The sequence below is a fragment of the Mus caroli genome, chromosome 1, assembly GCF_900094665.2.
Source record: "Mus caroli chromosome 1, CAROLI_EIJ_v1.1, whole genome shotgun sequence".
In the NCBI taxonomy this organism is placed as follows: domain Eukaryota; kingdom Metazoa; phylum Chordata; class Mammalia; order Rodentia; family Muridae; genus Mus; species Mus caroli.
Window position 1 is genome coordinate 83,390,831 of NC_034570.1, and position 19,185 is coordinate 83,410,015.

The 19,185-nt window shown below is 49.8% G+C and overlaps 1 protein-coding gene across 2 annotated transcripts in view; it reads left to right on the plus strand.

The window, feature by feature from the left end:
• Positions 1–19,185, plus strand: part of Mlph (melanophilin) — a 35,256-nt gene that overhangs the window by 8,517 nt on the left and 7,554 nt on the right. Inside the window, exons 3-12 of one of the 2 annotated variants that reach the window (XM_021168811.2) lie at positions 4,321–4,542; positions 4,663–4,775; positions 6,506–6,609; positions 7,898–8,020; positions 9,555–9,759; positions 11,532–11,671; positions 13,924–14,007; positions 15,641–15,793; positions 16,002–16,157; positions 18,063–18,155. In XM_021168811.2, coding sequence (XP_021024470.1) covers positions 4,321–4,542; positions 4,663–4,775; positions 6,506–6,609; positions 7,898–8,020; positions 9,555–9,759; positions 11,532–11,671; positions 13,924–14,007; positions 15,641–15,793; positions 16,002–16,157; positions 18,063–18,155 — 1,393 coding nt within the window. The remainder of the gene's footprint in view (positions 1–4,320; positions 4,543–4,662; positions 4,776–6,505; positions 6,610–7,897; positions 8,021–9,554; positions 9,760–11,531; positions 11,672–13,923; positions 14,008–15,640; positions 15,794–16,001; positions 16,158–18,062; positions 18,156–19,185) is intronic. The other variant, XM_029478795.1, reaches the window with a different exon arrangement.

Sequence of the window (19,185 nt, forward strand, 5' to 3'; positions counted from 1 at the left end):
ACTTAAATGATACATCCTGTCCAATGGTGCCGCCCAATAACCAAATATTAGACCTGCTAACCTTCCCAGAAAGGCAAATAGGTGGTAGTGTACAGTTTTGATCTCTGCAAATACACAGGAATTCCTGAGATAATCCATGAAAGACTTGTCATCATGAGACACAGACAGACAAATGGGCATATTTAAAAATCAGCAGCAGAAGGGGGCTGGAGAGATGGCTCAGCGGTTAAAAGCACTGACTGCTCTTCCAGAGGTCCTGAGTTCAATTCCCAGCAACCACATGGTGGCTTACAACTGTCACTAACGGGGATCTAATGCCCTCTTCTGGTGTGTCTGTCTGAAGACAGTGACAGTGTACTCACATACATGAAATAAATAATTTTTTTTAAATCAGCAGAAGGGGCAGGAGCGGTGGCTCTGTGGTTAAGAGCACTTATTGCTCTTCTAGAGGAACTGGGTTTGATTCCCAGGACCCACGATATGGTTCACAACCATCTGTAGCTCCAGTTCCAGGGGCACCAAAGCCCTCTTCTTCTGGCCTTCATGGGTACCAGACATATGCACATGGTACACAGACGGCCACTGAGATAAAAAGCAGACATACTCTTGAAATAAAATTAAAACTCAAGAGAAAACTAAGAAAAATGAAGTCTGGTCCATCATCCCTGCGGACAATAGGAGCCAGGGCAGCAAAGAGCAATGGCTAACAGAGGAAGTCAACTGTCTGCCAGGGTGGAGGTTAGCATTGGTGTGAGATGCCAGCGGGATTTTACTTTGCCTCTGTCTCCTGCATTCACACATGCCCCCCCCCCACACACACACACACACTACATCCTCCCCAGCAGTTTCTTTTCCACTTTGACCACTCCTTTCCCAGAGTCTTCAGGAAGGCTGCCACACCCGTTTCCTCACATCCCTGACAAGGGTTCCTTACCTCCTACCTTCAAGTCTCCGCCTCCACCCCTTACTCTTTCCTTTCTGCTGCCTCCTAAGGCAGACTCTGAGGGTCACAATTCCTTCCTTCAAGTGACTCATTACCATTATCTGGTCTAGCCGTGGATTCCCTCTTCAGTCATGGAGTTCAGCTGCCCGTGCAAGGCAAAACCTTGGCTGACTCTGGAGCACAGCCTTTGCATGCTGACTCTCTGGAAACACTCCCCCAGCAGATTTCACGGCAACAATGCTAGTCTCCTCTTAATCATTGCTAATTTATCAGTTCCAGCTGACCAGCATCAAGTATCCCAGCAAAGCAAGGTTTCAGTAGTTCTGCTATCTTGTTAATCATAGTTCATTCTTAGTTCCAGCTAACCAGAACCACGTAATCTTAATTCAAAAGAATAAATGGCCCCCAGTAGTCTTTAAACGTCCCCGTGAAATTTCACAAGGCAGACCACCATCTTCTGCATTTCCTTCAACATTAGCCCTGGCCTCAGTTTTCTGCATTTCCCTACAACACTCGTACTTCCAAGCTCCTACAGAAAAGCTCGATGAATTTTCAACAGTCAGTGGCTTTTAGTTCCAAAGCCCCTCCCCAGACTTCCCCAAAACATGGCCAGGTCTGTCACAGAAATGCAATACCTCACTCCTGGTAACAATTTGTCTTAAGGTTTCTATTGCTTGGTGCAACACCACGACAAAAGTAATTAAGGGGGAAAGAGTTAACTTGGCCTACAATTCTGAAGCACTGTTCATCACTGAAGAAAGTCAGGACAAGAACTCAAACAAGGCAGGAGCCTGGAGGCAGGAACTGATGCAGAAACCATGGAGAGAAAGAGGTGTCGCTTACTGGCTTGATCCCCATACCTTGATCAGCCTGCTTTCTTATAGAACCCAGGACCACCATCCCAGGGATTGTGGCACCCACAATGGGCTGGGCCCTCCCGTTTCAATCACTAATTAAGAAAGTGCCCCACAGCTGGATCTTATGAAGGCAATTAAGGTTCCATTTCTTCGGATAACTCTAGCAGGTGTCAAGGTGACATAAAAACTAGCCAGCACAAGTAGCTAGTCACTTCTATTCAGTGATGATGTGTTCCCATGTCTGAAATGGTGGGTGGAGTCAAGTCTGTAGACACTGTGCCTCTTCTTATAGGTCCCTGCCTGAGACACAATCGAGTCCATAGATTAGGGACAGGAAGAGATTAACAGCATAGCTAAATAGGAAATAGAATAGAATAGAATAGAATAGAATAGAATAGAATAGAATAGAATAGAATAGTTATAAAAATACATCACAAGAACTATAAAAATTAAATACCAAAAACCAAATCAGCGATCACTAAGTGGGCTAATGCTTTTTATAGAGAGAGCTCTCAAAGGAACTGTAAGCACAGTAGATACTTCAAAAGGGTGATCGAATCCTTGGGCATCAGGGAAATGCAAACAAAAACTGCTTTGAGATCCCATCTCATCCCAGTCAGAATGGCTACCACTGAGAAAAACAACTGGCAGCAAGCTCTGGCAAGGCTGTGGAGAAGAGGCGCCCTTGTTTGCTGCTGGCATAAACATAGACTGGTTGTGGCCACTGTGGAAGCCAATATGGAGGTTCCTTTAAAAAGATCTCAGTTAGCTATGCCAGACCTGCCTGGGCACATAGCCAAAGGATTCTCAGTCAGCACCACAGAAACACTCGCACATCCGTGTGCCTGCTTCCGTGTTTGAAATACCCAGAAAATGGAGCCAGTCTAGATGACCATCAACAGATGAATCAATAAGGAATATGTGGTTATCTACACAATGGAATTTTATGCAGCCATGAAGAAAATTTAAATCATGTTGTTTGCAGAAAAATGGGTGCAGCCATAAATCTTTGTTAAGTGAAAGCAGGCAGACTGAGAAAGACAAGAGTTTACATTTTTATGCATCTATGTGTGTTTATGTTGGTGTGTTTCTAGGTCACAAAACTAGAAAAGGGGTCATGAGAGGGGAGGAAGAGATAGAACTTTTGTTTGTTTATTTGTTTGGGGGAGGGGTTTGGTTTCTTGTTGTGTTGGTTTGGGGGGTGTTTTGTTTTGTGTTTTTGTTTGGTTGGTCGATTTATTTTTGGTTTTGTTTTGTTTTGTTTTGTTTTTGAGACCAGATTTCTCTGTGTTGCTCTGACTGTCCTGGACCTTGCTCTGTAGACCAGGCTCAAACTTAGAGTTCTGCCTGCCTCTGCCTCCCAAAGGGCTGGGATTAAAGGTGTGCGCCACTATGCCTGGCTGGCTGGAGGAAGCGCTCTTAAGTGAAGTGGCAAGTAGAAAGGGTGATGGATTCCATGGAAAGGAAAGCGTATGTAGGGACTAACCAGGAAAGGGAAAGGAAGCAGCTGAGAGCAGAGCATTGTGACCCGAATGAAGAATGAAGAAACCATGATGAAGCCCAATACATTGTATTTTAATTCAAAATATGTATTTAAAAAAACAATGTAACATTGAAAATTATGACTATTCTGTGTCTGTGTCTCTGTCTCTGCCACTCTGTCTCCCTATGTGTGTGTCTCTCTCTCCTATCCACGCCCTTCTTTTCCTTGTTGGCCATCGAAGTGGGCCATTGCCACTTCACACCAGATGTCACCTCCCTGCACCCCATGGAAACTAAAACCTTGCAAGTCCTCAGGAGACAGTGGACCCCGTGTCTTGCTAATTTTCCTCACTAAGGACAGATTACCGTTATCCCATGTAAAACTAAAAATATTGTGTTTGGCAGATACTCCGTGAAACTCGGAACAGAAAGGGTACATTCATTAGGGTCTGGGGGACATTTTCCATCCTTGCAGCTGGTTCCAGTTGGCAGGCTCACCCAGAAGCTGGGTTACTTCAAACCGGATAGTCTCGAAGAACAGGTTTCTCCTGGAACTTCCGGGTACAGGGTGATTCCTGTCTGGAGCCTCTCCAAGCCAAGCACTCAGTCCCGGCAGCTCCGCAGGAAGAGTCCTGGGCCTCGGCTTGGTGCTTGCTGGAAGACGCCCTAAACCACTTGTTGAGGAAATATCACCTGGCCTTGCCCTCGGGATTCTGTTACCCACAAGAGAGAGCACAGGGTTCAATCATAAATGCCACAGGCATGCTTAAGGGCTGTGCCGTTTCAGTGAAAAATCATAGGTTTCGTCTCTAGCCTACCCAAATTACCAATGATTTAAGCCCAACCTCTTTGTCCCCTCCAAAAAGAGGGCAAGATGGCTCTCTGCCTTGAGCCTGTGATGCTTTCACTCAGCTTCAGCCACTGTCCTCTGTCTATGGAAATGACCCTCTGTCTGTGTCCATTCACACTTCGTGCATTCACTGGTCGGTTGTAGAAACAAACTGTCTAATGTATTTCTTATCCCATTTTTTCCCCAAGGGGGCTGAAGGGCAAAATACAAAAGGAGAGCTCCAAGAGGGAGCTGCTGTCGGACACAGCCCATCTGAATGAGACCCACTGTGCCCGCTGCCTGCAGCCCTACCGGCTGCTCCTGAACAGCAGACGACAGTGCCTAGAGTGCAGCCTCTTCGTCTGCAAAAGCTGCAGCCACGCCCACCCAGAAGAGCAGGGCTGGCTCTGCGACCCCTGCCACTTGGCCAGGTGAGGGGTGGGGAGGCAGAGCCCGTCCCTAATGGTGTCTTAGCCTGGTGTGTCCCTTTCAGGGGACTGGCTGGGGGAGGGGGGGAGGCACTGCCTCAGGCTGCACCCATCTCCCCGCAGGGTCGTGAAGATCGGCTCCCTGGAGTGGTACTACCAGCACGTGAGGGCTCGCTTCAAGCGTTTCGGGAGTGCCAAAGTGATCCGGTCTCTCTGCGGGCGGCTGCAGGGTGGAGGTAAGGGGAGGGCTGGTCTGGGGATGTTCCAGGAGCGCTTTAAGTTGAATAACCCTTAGAATGGGGTTGGGTGGCGCCTGTTTGGTGCCCTTTACGTAGTTCCAGACCCCTGGGTTACCAGATTGCTGGAAACATCCTCAAGTATTTAAAGTCGTGTGTGTGTGTGTGTGTGTGTGTGTGTCCGCGCGCGCGCGCGCGTGTGCACACCAAGTTGAGGGCCAGGGAGCTGTCAATCACTTAGAAGTTTACAGAGTTTCAGAAGTTTGGCCATCTTGAGAACTATGGGAATTAAAGCTTCCGGACTGCCATTATTACCTGCCAATTTCAAAACTGCTGCCATTACTACCAGGAGGTGGCGCTGTGGGACAACAAACAACGACTTTGAAGCACTTCCTTGCAGGAATTCTCAGCAAGCCAGCTGAGGCTGATCTGCTGGCTCTGGCTCAGACTGAGCAGGCACGGGTGGCAGTGGGAAGGACAGAGTCGATCTGAGGGCCTCCCAGACCCATAACCCGGCAACCCAGCCGTACAGGATCGGAAAGCTGGTCCCTTTGTCCCTCCAGCAGGTGGTTGTTTGTAGGCAGCGGAGTGGCAGGCAGGATGAGGGATGGAAAGGTTTGTAAAGCGACCAAGGCCGCTGTAGCCTAGGACACAGCCTGAGACACCAAGCCCAGGCTCACCTTGGAACAGTACACTGCTGTGAAAGTGACGAAGATGTTATGTGGGGTTTCTGGATGGATCGATGGGTCAGTGGTAGACAGAAGGATAGGAAAGAAAGACGAGCCAGTATATGGTGGTAAACAGGCTGACTGGCTGGGTAGAAGGATTCAAAAATAGAAAAAAGAAGAAAGGCAGGAAGGAGAGGGGGGAAGGATGTCTTAGTTTCTATTGCTGTGAAGTGACACCATCTTATAGAAGACTTTATTTGGGGTTTGTGGTTTCAGAGGGTTAGAGTCTGTCTTAGTCAGGGTTTCTATTCCTGTACAAACATCATGACCAAGATGCAAGTTTGGGAGGAAAGGGTTTATTCAGTTTACACTTCCACATTGCTGTTCATCACCAAAGAAAATCAGGACTGGAACTCAAAGCAGGTAGGTCAGGAAGCAGGAGCTGATGCAGAGGTCATGGAGGGATGCTGCTTACTGGCTTGCTTCTCCTGGCTTGTTCATCTTGCTTTCTTATAGAACCAAGACTACCAGCCCAGGGATGGCACCACCCACAATGGGCCCTCCCCTCTTGATCACCAACTGAGAAAATGCCCCACAGCTGGATCTCATGGAGGCATTTCCCCAACTGAAGCTCCTTTCTCTGTGATAACTCCAGCCTGTGTCAAGCTGACACACAAAACCAGCCAGTTCAGAGTCCATGACCATCATGATGGAGAATCACAAAAGCAGAAAAGCAGGCAAGCTTGACACTAGGGCAAGAGCTGAGAACTCACAAGCAAGAGGCAGGGAGAGAGAGAGAGAGAAACTAAGGATAGTAGGAGTTATTTGAAACCTCAAAGCCCTTGACACACCTCCTCCACCAAAGCCACGCCTCCTAATCCTTCCCAAACAGTTCCACCAACTGGCACTGGGTATTCCAACATATGAAGTTATGGGGGCCATTCTCATTCAAACCTCCACAGATAGTAGTTGGCAGGTGAGTGGAAAAATGAATCCAGAGACAGTTAAGTGGTCTCCCATTTTGGCCCTTTATGGGTGGAGCCATACACCTGTAAATTGCAGGTGGATCTGAGCCAAGCTTGGAAGAAGGAAATGGAGACAGTGAGCAGACGGATGAGGATGGAGACCTGGACACAGAGGCCAGAGACCAGCCCCTCAACAGCAAAGTAAGTCCTGCCCAGGCACTGTCTGTTTCCATAAATCCCATAGGTCTCCTGCCCATCCTCATGCCCCCCATCTCCCTTACATCTCTCCCAGACATGCCATAACACAGGCATCTGCATTTCTCTCTTGCTCCCACCCCATTCCCACCTGGGAACCTGTGTCCACAGTGGATCCTCATCCCTAAGCATGGGACTCCCTCCTCCCTAAGCCCCTCCCTCCGGAGCTTCTCCCTCCTACCCAATTCCCTCCCTCTTGAGATCCTTCTGTCTAAGCCCCTCCCACCTGAGCTCTTTCTTAAACCTCTCCCTGATCCCTAAACTCTTTCCTCCTGAGCCCCTCCCTTCTGAGCCCCTGGCTCCCAAGTGTGGGAGCTCAGTGTTCACTCAGAGCTCAAAAAAAAAAAAAAAAAAAAAAAAGGATATAGATAGACAAAACCTACTGCAAGGCCTGTCCTGACTGACTGGCATTCTGGGACACCGAGGTGCTGTGACAAAGTGTACAGGAGGGCAGACATGTGTCCAGATGGCTCAAGGGACATGCATGGCAGCGGACCTTGCACCTTTCAGATTATAAGTCTTGTCTTTATAAGTGGTTGTTGCTCTTCTCATTTGGCTTCCTGTGGTGGAGACAGGCTAGGTCAGTGCTTTGGTTTGGGGACAGGATGGTAATGATGATTCAGAGAGAGGGAAGTAGGCTGAAAAGTGTGAGTTGTGCTCTGAACCCTTTGAAGGTGACAGGGCTGTAGAATCAGATCTGAGAAACGCTCCAGGCACGCACACAGTCGTCCTTTGCACAGGATCCAATTCACACCATTTGCTGAGCTCACAGCATGCAACCCCACCAATGTCTAGAACATTCTAACAATAAAACATGCATTTAAAGGATCAGAGTCACTGTACTGAGTGGTGGGGTTCATAAATTAATGATCATACATCTAAAGAAAATGGAGTGCTCACCTACCTCTACCCCATAGTCAGCGAGCTACATAGACCTAAAGTCCCAGGATGCCCTCTGTGTGAGGTACCTTCAGCCCTGCTGCAGCTCACACCCTAGGCAGCACCAGGCAGGCCGAGAGAGAACTCATTTTTCTTAGAGCACAGCTGAGCTCCTGGATACAATGTCACTTCTGATGACGCAGACACGGTGGGCCCGTGGGTCCCACAGCCATCTCAGGGCTCCTTTGGATTAGTTTCTAGCTAGAGATAGGTGTCCCTAGGGGGGTCTGCCGACTCTCTGGAGGCTGAGCGTGGGGCTGGAGTCTGACCAGTCTTGTTTTATCTCACACCCAAGAAGAAAAAGCGCCTGCTCTCCTTCCGAAATGTGGACTTTGAGGAAGACTCAGAGCACTCGGTGCAGCCTTGCAGCCAAACCTTGGGCCTGTCCTCAGTTCCTGAGTCTGCACACAGCCTGCAGGTCAGTGTACTCTGGTGTCTGCCCATCCTCCTCCCCCCTTAGGAACCTGAGTTGAGGGGGCGATGCTCAGACACCAGCTGGAGTTGCACGTGGGGATGCAGTGTCACAGAGCCCGGTGGTCACATCAGACTCTCAAGGCAAAGGGACTTTTGAGGACAGGCTGTGGGAGCATAGGACTTAGAAACTGTACATCCTCCCAAGACCAACCTCGTAGGGTACTGAGTAAAACACTTGGAGAGGTTGGGGCAAATGGAAATGTAAGGCCGGGCAGATGAGTTTGGAGCCTGGAATATGGTCGGTGATGCTCAGCCTAGAAATAAGGACTCAGGAGGGCAGAATGGACAACGGGGTCCACTGAGGAGCCAGTCAGAACCCAGCACTGAGCTCCACCTGTGCCTTACCTAGGCCTCATGCACTTCATTGTTCCACCTAAGCTAGTCTCATAAGTGAAAATGCCCCCTTTTACACATGCTACTTGCTAACCATGTGACCTTGGTTCCAGGAAATTCTCTGAAACCTTATCCCCCTCATTTCTGCCTTTCATGGTTGATTTTGAGATGAGAGTTGTCTTAGTCAGGGTTTTACTGCTGTGAACAGACACCATGACCAAGGCAAGTTTTATAAAGGACAACATTTAATTGGGGCTGGCTTACAGGTTCAGAGATTCAGTCTATTATCATCAAGGTAGGAACATGGCAGCATCCAGGTAGGCATGGTGCAGGAGGAGCTGAGAGTTCTACATCTTCATCTGAAGACTGCTAGCAGAATACTGGCTTCCAGGCAGCTAGGATGAGAATCTTAAGCCCAGCAAGGCCACACCTCCTAATAGTGCCACTCCCTGGGCCAAGCATATACAAACCATCACAAGAGTCTGTGCCCAGCATGCATGAGACACTCTGATAAGCAGTAAAAATAGTTATAAGTGCCAGGCCATGGTAGGTTGCTTTGTTGTGACCCCTCCAGTAGCTCTTGAGCTCAAGCATTGCTGGACTGAGCTGGAACACAGAAGTCAGCCCCTAAGGGAACTACCCTCCAACCCTCCCTCCCCCAGAAGCCATGTCACTCCCCCAGCCAAGATCAAACTGTAAAGATGCTGCAACCGAGGCCTCTGGGAGCCCTGAATACCAAGATCCCATGAGGATGGTGGCACCATGCAGACCCCCTCAGTCCAAGAGCAAGCTGCTCAGGAAACCTCACCTCTACCCTTTGACCTCTGACCATCAAGGATTGCTAAAGTAGGCACAGTTACCATGTCCTCTCCCAAGAAGTAAAAATCTCCACAAGAGTGTTTTCAAGGCTTCAGCCTAAATGAGCCTGGGCCCCTGGATGTTCAGAAATACATCCTGTCTCCTGTATGATGCCTGGGCACGGTGTCCCAGAGAACCCCAGTGTCACAGACGTGAAGCAGAAGGGTGTTAAGTGCTCTTGGCAGTGACTGAAGATAGAGAGGAATAGCATGCTGCCAGAGCAGATGGCTGTCTAGTGTTCAGTCGGTAACCCTGGAGCAGCCAAAGCTGACAGCATGTGTGCTCAGTCCCTCTCAGGTGAGCCCTACTCTGAGGACACCACCTCTCTGGAGCCTGAGGGCCTAGAGGAGACTGGTGCAAGGGCTTTGGGATGTCGTCCCAGTCCTGACGTGCAGCCATATAGCCCTTTACCCTCTGGGGAGGATGCTCACGCTGACCTGGACTCGCCTGCAGCATCCTGCAAGAGTGCCTTTGGGACCACAGCTATGCCTGGTAGGTACTCCAGCTGACCTCTTTCTGAGATATGGGGAGGGGGCATTGAGGAGGGGAGGCATCCCTAAGAAGCAAGCCCCTCCCCTAGTTTACATAGGCAGATTAATTCTTTTAGTGTAACTGGCCTCCAGCAAACCTCAGAGACCCTTTCTTCCCTGGGCTCAGTGCTTCCCTGTGATACCTGGAACTATCAGGAAAGGGGCTAAACTATCCCCAGATCACTGCCTCTGGTATAGGGAAGAGAACTGTCATTCCCTCAAAACAACTACGGTACCACCAAGTCTAAAGTTCCACTGGAAGATCAGTAGAACAGGTCCCATCTAGGAGCCTGTAAGCTACTCATCAGGAGACAGAGAGCAAGAGAAGGAAACTGGTTCCATTAGATTTTATCAGAAATTTCAGCTTCCAAATGAAATCCCCAAGCCTGTGCCCAAGGGGGCTGATGTTCTGGGTTCAGCAGTTAAATTAGACACAGATTACATTAGAGTAAATGAGACTACACACAAATAGTTGCTTCGGGGAGACCTGTTGGTCTCTAGAGAGTGTGACCTCATGTTCCTTGCAGTGATTAGGGTCTTGGATAAAGGTGGGGCTCCAGTTGTTCCCAAAACTGAGTAAATAAGCCAGCCCAGTGACACGAGTTGATATTTCCTCCCATGATGCTACGACCCTGAGACACATAGAAGAGGGAAGCCAGGAGCTAGAGACCTAGCAGTGCCCAGCAAAGGCCCTTTCATTTGGGAAGTTCTGAGATTGGAACCTAGGCTTTGGCAGCCAGTGATTCTCACACAGGACTTTCCACACGGCATCTCCTAGACGGGGAGTGGTGGAGGGGTTGTTACGACAGTGAATGTAAAGTAAGGAGTGTCAGAGTGTGGCCAGCTCTTCTCTGGATGGAGCAAGGGTATGATGCTAGGGAGTACCAGCAGGTCACATGGCTTCTCTGTCCCTCCTCACTCTTGCTAGGACTGGCAGCCATTTCTAGCTCACCCCAACGTTGTAGGGACTAAATGAGATGGTCACATCTGTTGACAAATATGACCAACTGAGCATCTTAAAGCAACTTAACAACTCCTAAGGAGTCAGAGCATGGGCTGGGTTTGGATATATTTGGCAGAGGGTCTCCTAGGCTGTGTTGGAAGGGGTGTAATGTCACTCAGACAGTTTCTGAGCAGGATTCATAATGCAGGGTGGGGCCTGCTGAGCATCAGACACAGGATATGGGGTGTGCCTTGAACTTTCTGGAGGGGAGTTGTTGTATACTTCCTTCCTGGCCTCTCTGTTGTTGCTCGAGGTACCATTTGGGCCAAGCAGAGGTAGTGGGTAATTGTGGGTGAGGACACAATATGATGGGGTCACCTCCTGCTAGGGCTCAGAATAGTTATTCAAGCCACACTGCAAGGGTCTCTCACCACAAAACTCTGTGAACAAGAAAGAACCCTCAGTGGCCACATGGGTGTGTGTGGAAAGGGTTTGGAAAGCTACCTCCATTAGTGGAAAGGCCATGCTAGGGCCCCGTGCCCTACACATTGCAATTTAGACTTTAGAATTATATTACACCTACCCATTGTCAACTTCTCAAGCTTTATGCCACGACCCCATCCAGGGTGGGAGGGACCTCTTTCCTGGAGGTGTGTGGTGTGGGAACCATGGTCCTGTGACCACACACACCCTAATGGAGCATGGCTATGGCTAACTTTGCTTCCCTGAGGCAGACATGTTCCTAAGCTCTTGATGCTTCACTCCAATTCAAACCCTGTCTTTCTCCAAAGGAACAGACGATGTCAGGGGCAAGCATCTGCCCTCACAGTACCTGGCTGATGTGGACACCTCTGATGAAGACAGTATCCAGGGTCCCAGGGCGGCCTCCCAGCATAGCAAGAGGAGGGCCCGGAATGTGCCTGAGACTCAGGTAATGAGGCTTGGAAGAAGTCTATCTGTGTGGATGCTCTCTCTCTCTCTCTCTCTCTCTCTCTCTCTCTCTCTCTCTCTCTCTCTCTCTCTCTCTCTCTCTCTCTCTCTCTCTCTTCCCAGGTCAGTTTAAAGAAACTGAAGCTTTTAGCACTTTTAGACAGAAAATAGCCTATAGCATAGGAATGCTTTATTGGAGTGAATCTGAACAACATAAAGGTTAAGAATGGCAAAGCCTCAAAATGTTAAGAGGTGGGGAGGAAAAGAAAAGAGCCATGCCTGTGGCTAATCAGACGGCCTGAGAGACAGAAGGAGCTCAAGTTCAAAGCCAGCTGAGGCTTCATATCCAGAATCTGTCTCTAAGAAGTAAAACTACAGCAACCGCCTGGTTCTTCTGTGATCATACACAGAGCGATCGTGAATTCTGATTATCCGCTCACCAAGATTGAAAGCAGAGCCCCCAAGAGACAGCCATGCAATCTGTATGTTTTAGCCAGGGAAGAACCTCATGTGCTCTGTCCTTAAGACAAAAGAGAGTTCCAAAATTTTTAATTAGTTAACTAATAAATCAATTAAGAGAGAGACAGAAACAGAGACAGAGACAGAGAGAGATTTCCATGTCAAACAAGGCTTGGGCCACACTCTGCTGACTCCTGCAGGGGATGGTGACACTTGTATTAGAAAAGAATGGATGCAGAGTTTGGAGCCTAGACAGGACTTAATTACCCTGCCATGATGGTTTACATACATATGAAATGGATAGAGAAATTCTGAAGTGAGAGTCAGGGGGAAATCCCACCCAGGGCCTCAAGCATGCAGGGTGAGCTTTCGAAAGCTGAGTCACACATGCAGGGTGAGCTTTTGAAAGCTGAGCCCTGGGTATATGAGACAAGCTCTTTCTGTTTAGCTCAGTCTGGTCTGAAGCTTGCCATCCTCCTGCCTCAGCCTCTCAAGTCCAGGGACACAGTAGCCCTGCCATAGTCAGGTCTTTTATTTTCCACAGGGGAAATGAGGTTAGCTCCCTCCTGAGTTGGCCTCCATCTTGGAAACATGGGAGACTCCAGCCCTCCTTGAAACTGTGGCCCCTCAGGAGACCCTTTGTGCTGTGAGCTTGTCTGCAAAGTACCAGAGGCTCCAGGCTCCAGACACCAGATAGAAGCTGGAGTTGACTGTGTTCCTTGTGTGTCTCACTGGCCTGGTGGGCCTCACTTCTCCCTAGCTGCAGCCAGGGCCTCATCAGAAAGCCACACTGAACCCTAAGCCAACAGCCCCATCTATTATTTTGCTGGTCCCTCCCAGCCTCTGCCTTGCTCTTTGGCCCAGCTACCCAGCCTCCTTAGTGGCTTCCCTTCTTGTTCATTCCTTATGGGGCTCACAATGACAGTTTCAGCACTGGGTAGGCAATGGTTTTTCCTCTCTCTGAGCCCCCACCTCTACCTCACGGGTGACTAGACCAAGCCACGTGCTGAGCAACCTACTGAGAATATCGATCAGTGCCACCACCCCCTACAACAAATGGGCCAGGCCATATAACCCCCAAGTCACGGCTGTCCACAGAGGGCAAGCATAGGCAGAGGGCTCAAAGACACCCATGTTGACATTTCCAGTGTGCCCGTCTTCCTTCACTCCAAGTTCTCAGTGCTATGGTAATTACCCACCAACAATGGCAGCTTCCCGACCCTGTAAGTGTCATTTCCCTCTCATAAGGCCGGATGAGCAGTAAATGAGATAATGTAAGACAGAGAGGCCGCCTGCGAGGAGGCCGAGCAAAGAGGAATCGATTTTCCTGCCTCTGTCTGGGAGCTAATAGACTGGCTGACTCAAGAGCCTGGTGACTCAAAGGATTAGAAAGTTGTGCTCTGGGTCACAAGTGACCCAGGGCTTCTGCTACCTAATGACTTTGGTCACCGTGTCCTGCTTAATGCACATCTTCCTGTGCATTAAGTGACCTGGAGCCACCCAGTGACAGCCACAGTCAGTGCTTTCTGCCACTTAGTCTGGCTGGGTGTGTCTCACCTTTCCTACATGGTCCTCCCATCCCCCCTACCTCCACCCCCCCACCCACCCACTGACCTTCCCTCTTGCTTCCAGTACCCTTGGTGTCAGAAAGAGGTTGTTTACAGTTAACCTCCAGGGCCCTGTCATAGGTAATGGCCTTAGCTGGACTTCAGAGGAGGAAGACACTGTGCTGGTGGGGGTTACGGTGAGGCCCTCCACTATAACCAGACCACTGCTCCTCTTCCTCTGCCGCAGATCTTGGAGTTGAACAAGCGAATGTCAGCTGTGGAGCACCTGCTAGTCCACCTGGAGAATGCGGTTCTGCCACCCTCAGCCCAGGTAATCCCCTGGGCTAAGTGAGATGAGGCCATAGCCTTCCATTAAGGGAGGCTGAAGTCCCAAGTATGGCTTCAAGAGAAGAGTCTCAGAGATCTTGCAGATGGTTGGTGCACAGTGCTCCAAGGATGGGCAGGTGAGGTCTCCTGCATAGGCCATCTGTATAAAGCCATTCATGCACAATAACAAGGTGATACAATGTGGTCATTTATGGGTAGATGAGATGACTCCTCAGCCAGGTGGAGACATCACGGGTGCTGAAACTGGACCAGCATCCCCAGCCTGCACTTCCTCACTGAAGAAATTCCTGACTGTCACTCCTCTTCCCCACCCCTAAGTTAAGCATAGCCCAGGACAGATGAACAGTAGCCAGTCGCTAGTGGTCACATCGTTCTCGGTAGTTCCTTTCTAGCCCTCCATGATCCAACTTCATTTCAAGTCATAATGCCACTTACAGGTTCTGTGGCCTAAGTACATCATGTTGGAGAGTGGCTTCAGGCATCCAAGAAATGGCAGCTGTCTCATATCCAAAGCCCACCTGAGATATGTATGTGGGTTTTCTTGGACTTTTTTTTCCCCCCTGACCAAAGCAAATAGCTATTCTGGGTCCTTCAAAAACCTCATCTAAGGCAAAAAGATGGGTTCCCACGCAGTCTGCCACCCTTGATCTGAACTCAAGAAGACTGGCCACGGACCAACCGTGGTACCACTGAGTCACCACATGCTGCAGCCTTCTCTATCCTCTGTCAGCAAAGTTCTGCAACTTGCCGCTGGCCTGTGAGGGGTTAGTCCCTGTTGCAAAAGTGACATGAGGATACAATGTGGACACCTCAACCTTGTCCCCGGACTCACAATAACTTGAGAATAGGAGGGTCCTTGTTGCTATGTGAGTCCAGGACAGACACCAAAGCCCCATGGGAACTCAGAATTTCTAGGTAGAGCTGAGATAACACTGCTGTGGCTCACCTCAGTCTCACAAAAAGAAAATTCAGAGAACCAGAGACCCTTGTCCTCAGCCCCCTGAGCCCCAGCCAAACGCCAAGAGATGCAAACATAGGACCAGAGTTTGGACACAAACGGAAGGGGTTGTGGGCTCAGTGGGGGATAGAGGTGGTGGAGAGAGGATGTGCCCTCCACCTCTGAGCACTTCCCCCAGAGAAAGCTCAAGCCATGTGGTCTAATGGGTCATCCATAAAAAGAAAGATGTTCTGCCCCGTATTCCAACATGGCTCAACCTGGAGAAATTAGCTGAGTGAAAGCAGCTGCCCACAGAGAGCAGAGCCTCTGATGCTATTCACATAAGGAGCCCAGGAAGGAAAGATTCACTGAGACAGAAAGGAGAGAGATAGATGCAGAGGACTGGGGGGTGGGGGGGTGAGTTTTCAGTAGGGATGGAGTCTCAGTATAGCAGAAGGGAAAGTTCCGTGGGAGAGGGTAGTGCTGCGTGCATCAGAAACTGCATGTATACCCTAAAATAGTGAAGATGATAAACGTATATGCACATTTATCCCAGTGAACATTTTGGGGGACAGGGAAGCAGGACAAAGGGTGGGTCTTAAATGGACACCAGTGCTGGAGTTCTCTCAAGCTGGCTCACCTCCCGAGGCTGCCTCTAAGCCCTGCCTCACCCCATCAGGAGCCAACTGTGGAGACACACCCCAGTGCTGACACAGAGGAGGAGACACTCAGGAGGAGGCTGGAGGAGCTGACCAGCAACATCAGTGGTTCTAGCACCTCATCAGAAGATGAGACCAAGCCAGATGGCACCTTCCTTGGAGGGTCCCCAAAGGTGAGGCCAAGCACAGGGCAAGAGGGACAATCCCAGGTAGCTATCTGCCCTTGCAGAGAGGGCAGCTAATTAGCTTCAGGCTTTGGGGATGGGGCTTGATAAGATCACACAGGTAATGAGGTTGGAGCCCAGCCATGGGAATTCACCAGTGTGGCAGCAGCCTGTTCTCTACTTCAATGGATGACCAGTGACACCGTCTTGTCCTTAGGTGTGCACAGACACAGGGCACATGGAGACACAGGAAAGGAACCCTCGGAGCCCTGGGAACCCTGCTCGGCCTACAAAAAGCACAGATGAGGAGCTATCTGAGATGGAGGATAGAGTGGCCATGACAGCCTCTGAAGTTCAGCAGGCTGAGAGTGAGGTAGCCCACCCACCCTACTCCTTTGGATGTTCCCAATGACAATGTCCTGATAACGGGACCCAGTCAGAGGCCTGACAACCCAACAGCCCACCTACAGGCTCACAGAGGCCTCCCTGGCAGCCAGGAGGGGAGCAGAGTGCAAGTTTGGGGGGTTTTCTCACCTCTCCACTCCCCTGCTCAACCTGAGGAGTGCTAGACAAGCTTTTCGGCCATGAGAAAGGTATACATTGTCACTATTTCCATCCTGTGAGCAGCACCTAGACAGAGGCTGAGAGGTTAAGATAGCAGGGCTTATGACTGGACTTGGCAGAGGGTCCTCGGGAGCCTGAGCAATGACTTCAGGGTTTGGGAGAGAGATATGTCAACAGTGCACAGGCCCCGTGCAAGCCAGCATGTGCAGGCCTTCCAGGGACAGATGGAGTGTCTTCTCCAGGGACAACTGCAAGGTCTTCCCCCCCTGGAGTCTTGTTAAAAAAAAAATGTCTAAACCCAGGCTATGGAGATAGCCAGCATCCCTGCCTTCACCCAGCAAATGGTTGCCAGTACCCAAGAACGGGAGGTGTGAGCCAGCCACTGCTCACAGCCAAGGAGTGAGGCAGGCCCAGGCCTTTCCTTCAAGGGTTCCCTTCTAACACATGGCTGACATGGGTAATCGCACAGCCAGTGGCTCTGAAGACCTCAGCCCAAGCGCCTGACTCTGCAACTTAGACTCTTTGTGGGAGGAGACAAAACAACAACAACAACAACAAAAAAAAAAAAAAACAATCAAACAAACAAACAAAAAAAGTGTCTCTTTCCACAACAAAACATGAAAAGAAACAAAGTTACTCAATAGTGAAATTAGTGAGTAGGAAATATGGTGGTTTATCCCACAGAGCAAGTGCCCAGGAAGGGCAGCTTAGAGCTGGCGGTAGGACAGACTATGTGAAGAGAAACTAACATGGAAACTCTATGGCAGTGGCCCTCAGCCTTCCTAAGGCTGCTACCCTTTAATACAGTTCCTGATGTCGTGCTGACCCCCAACCATAAAATGTTTTCATTGCCACTTCATAACTGTAATTCTGCTACTGCTATGCACTACAATGTAAATATCTGTGGGGGGGGGGTCCCTTGGTCTTAGATTCTCAACCTGTGGGTCACGACCCCCAAGGGTTGCTTTAGGGCATGGGAGCCCAGGCAGAGAAGACATATCATACAAAGGCACTGGGGTAGTGTCAAGCTTAGTAAGCTCGTGGATTGGCCGTGGAACCCCAAAATGCAAACAGAGTGATGGGGAAGGGGAGAAGAGGACGGTTCCAGGAGAAGATGTATGGAGAGCCCTGAGGACCCCAAAAATAAACAGAGAGGAGCGACTGGTGATGTCATTCAAATGGTGCAGCATGTGCTTGGCCCGTGCGAAGCCTCGAGTTCATCCCTAGTTCCATGATAAAATGAAATGGAAGAGGAAGGAGTTAACTTAGTTTCCGCATCTGGATGCTTCCTCTAGCTTCGGTGGGAAGAGTAGCCAAGGAGGTGAGAACAGGCCAAGATGGCTCTGGTAGTGGCAGGAGGGAGTGGCCAGGTCAGGATTAATCCAAGTTGCCCCACATACACATCATCCTACACGTAGGAGCCAGCCTTCCAGCTGTGCCTCCAGCTGTGCCTCCAGCTGTGCCTTCCAGCTGTGCCTCCAGCTGTGCCTTCCAGCTGTGCCTCCAGCTGTGCCTTCCAGCTGTGCCTCCAGAGAGTGCCCAGCACCCTGAGACATCCAGAGAGACTCTGACAACCAGGGAGGGAGGCAGAGGAACCCCAGGGCCAAGCTGTGGTTGGGATTCTGAGCTGGCCATCTTTATGATCTGAGAGGGGATGCTGGGTGACATCTGTCTGTCTACCTGTCTCCCATCATCTGTCATCCCTCTTTCCTAGATCTCAGACATCGAGTCCAGGATCGCAGCTCTGAGAGCCGCAGGACTCACAGTGAAGCCCTCGGGAAAACCTCGGAGAAAGTCAGGCATCCCGGTGAGTAGGGTAGAGGAATGGAGCATCGCGAGCCCCAAGGACCTCCTCCGTAGCCCACAGTGCCCCCTCAATACTTCCCAGGAACCTAGAGAGGAACGGGTCTGATTCTCTTGATGCCGCTAATCATGTTTGCCACAGCCGGTTGGTGAGCTGGACCCCTGCGAGAGCTTTTTAATCATTTATTACTTTGAAATAGTAATCATTTAAAAACTCCTTATAGGCTGAGAAGATAGGACATCTATAAAGTACCTGACACACAGGCATAATGGCTTGAGTTCAATCCTCAGAATTTGTAAGACAAGGAAGGAAAAAAAAAAAAAAAGCTAGGCACAGTAGTGCTGGTACAGTAGTGCTGGTGTACACTATAGTCCCACCGCTGGACAAGCAGAGACAGGAAGAACTCTGGGGCTCCCTGGTCAGCTCCCCTCATCCACTTGGAGAGTTAGGGCACAGTTAAGAGACCGCACATCAATCAATATGCTAATTAATTAGTTAATTAATTAAACGGTGGCTAGCATCTGAGGACTGACACCCAAGTTGTTCTCTGGCCTATACACATGGTGCGTGCATTCCCATTCGTACCTGAAACTCCCTATGTGGAACCACAGCCCTAGTAGGCAAACCTCACCTGGTGATGGAGGACCTGACACATTGACATTCTGAGGTGGGTGTGGCTGGAACAACTGAAGGAGAGAGACCAGAACCTAGTATCTGTCCCCAAGTCCAGTCCGAGGTTTCTGAAAGAGCAATGCTGTGGGTGTTGGGATAGGAGAATGAAGAGTGATCTGCGAGGTCCCTAGGTGGGAATCGTGGTTACATCCTTACTGCCCAGTCAATGTGGTGTTTCAGATTAAAATAAAACTGACTTCCTCAAGTCCATACCACGGCAAGAAACTGCTTGTTGGTGATGGGAACCACTGGGAAGTATATTTTAATTTGCTGAGTCCATAGCCTTGTCTAGAACAAGGTTGTAGTCTGAGGGGTGGAGGGCATGCTCTGTCCCAGCTTGACCAGTATCTGCAGGGACCAT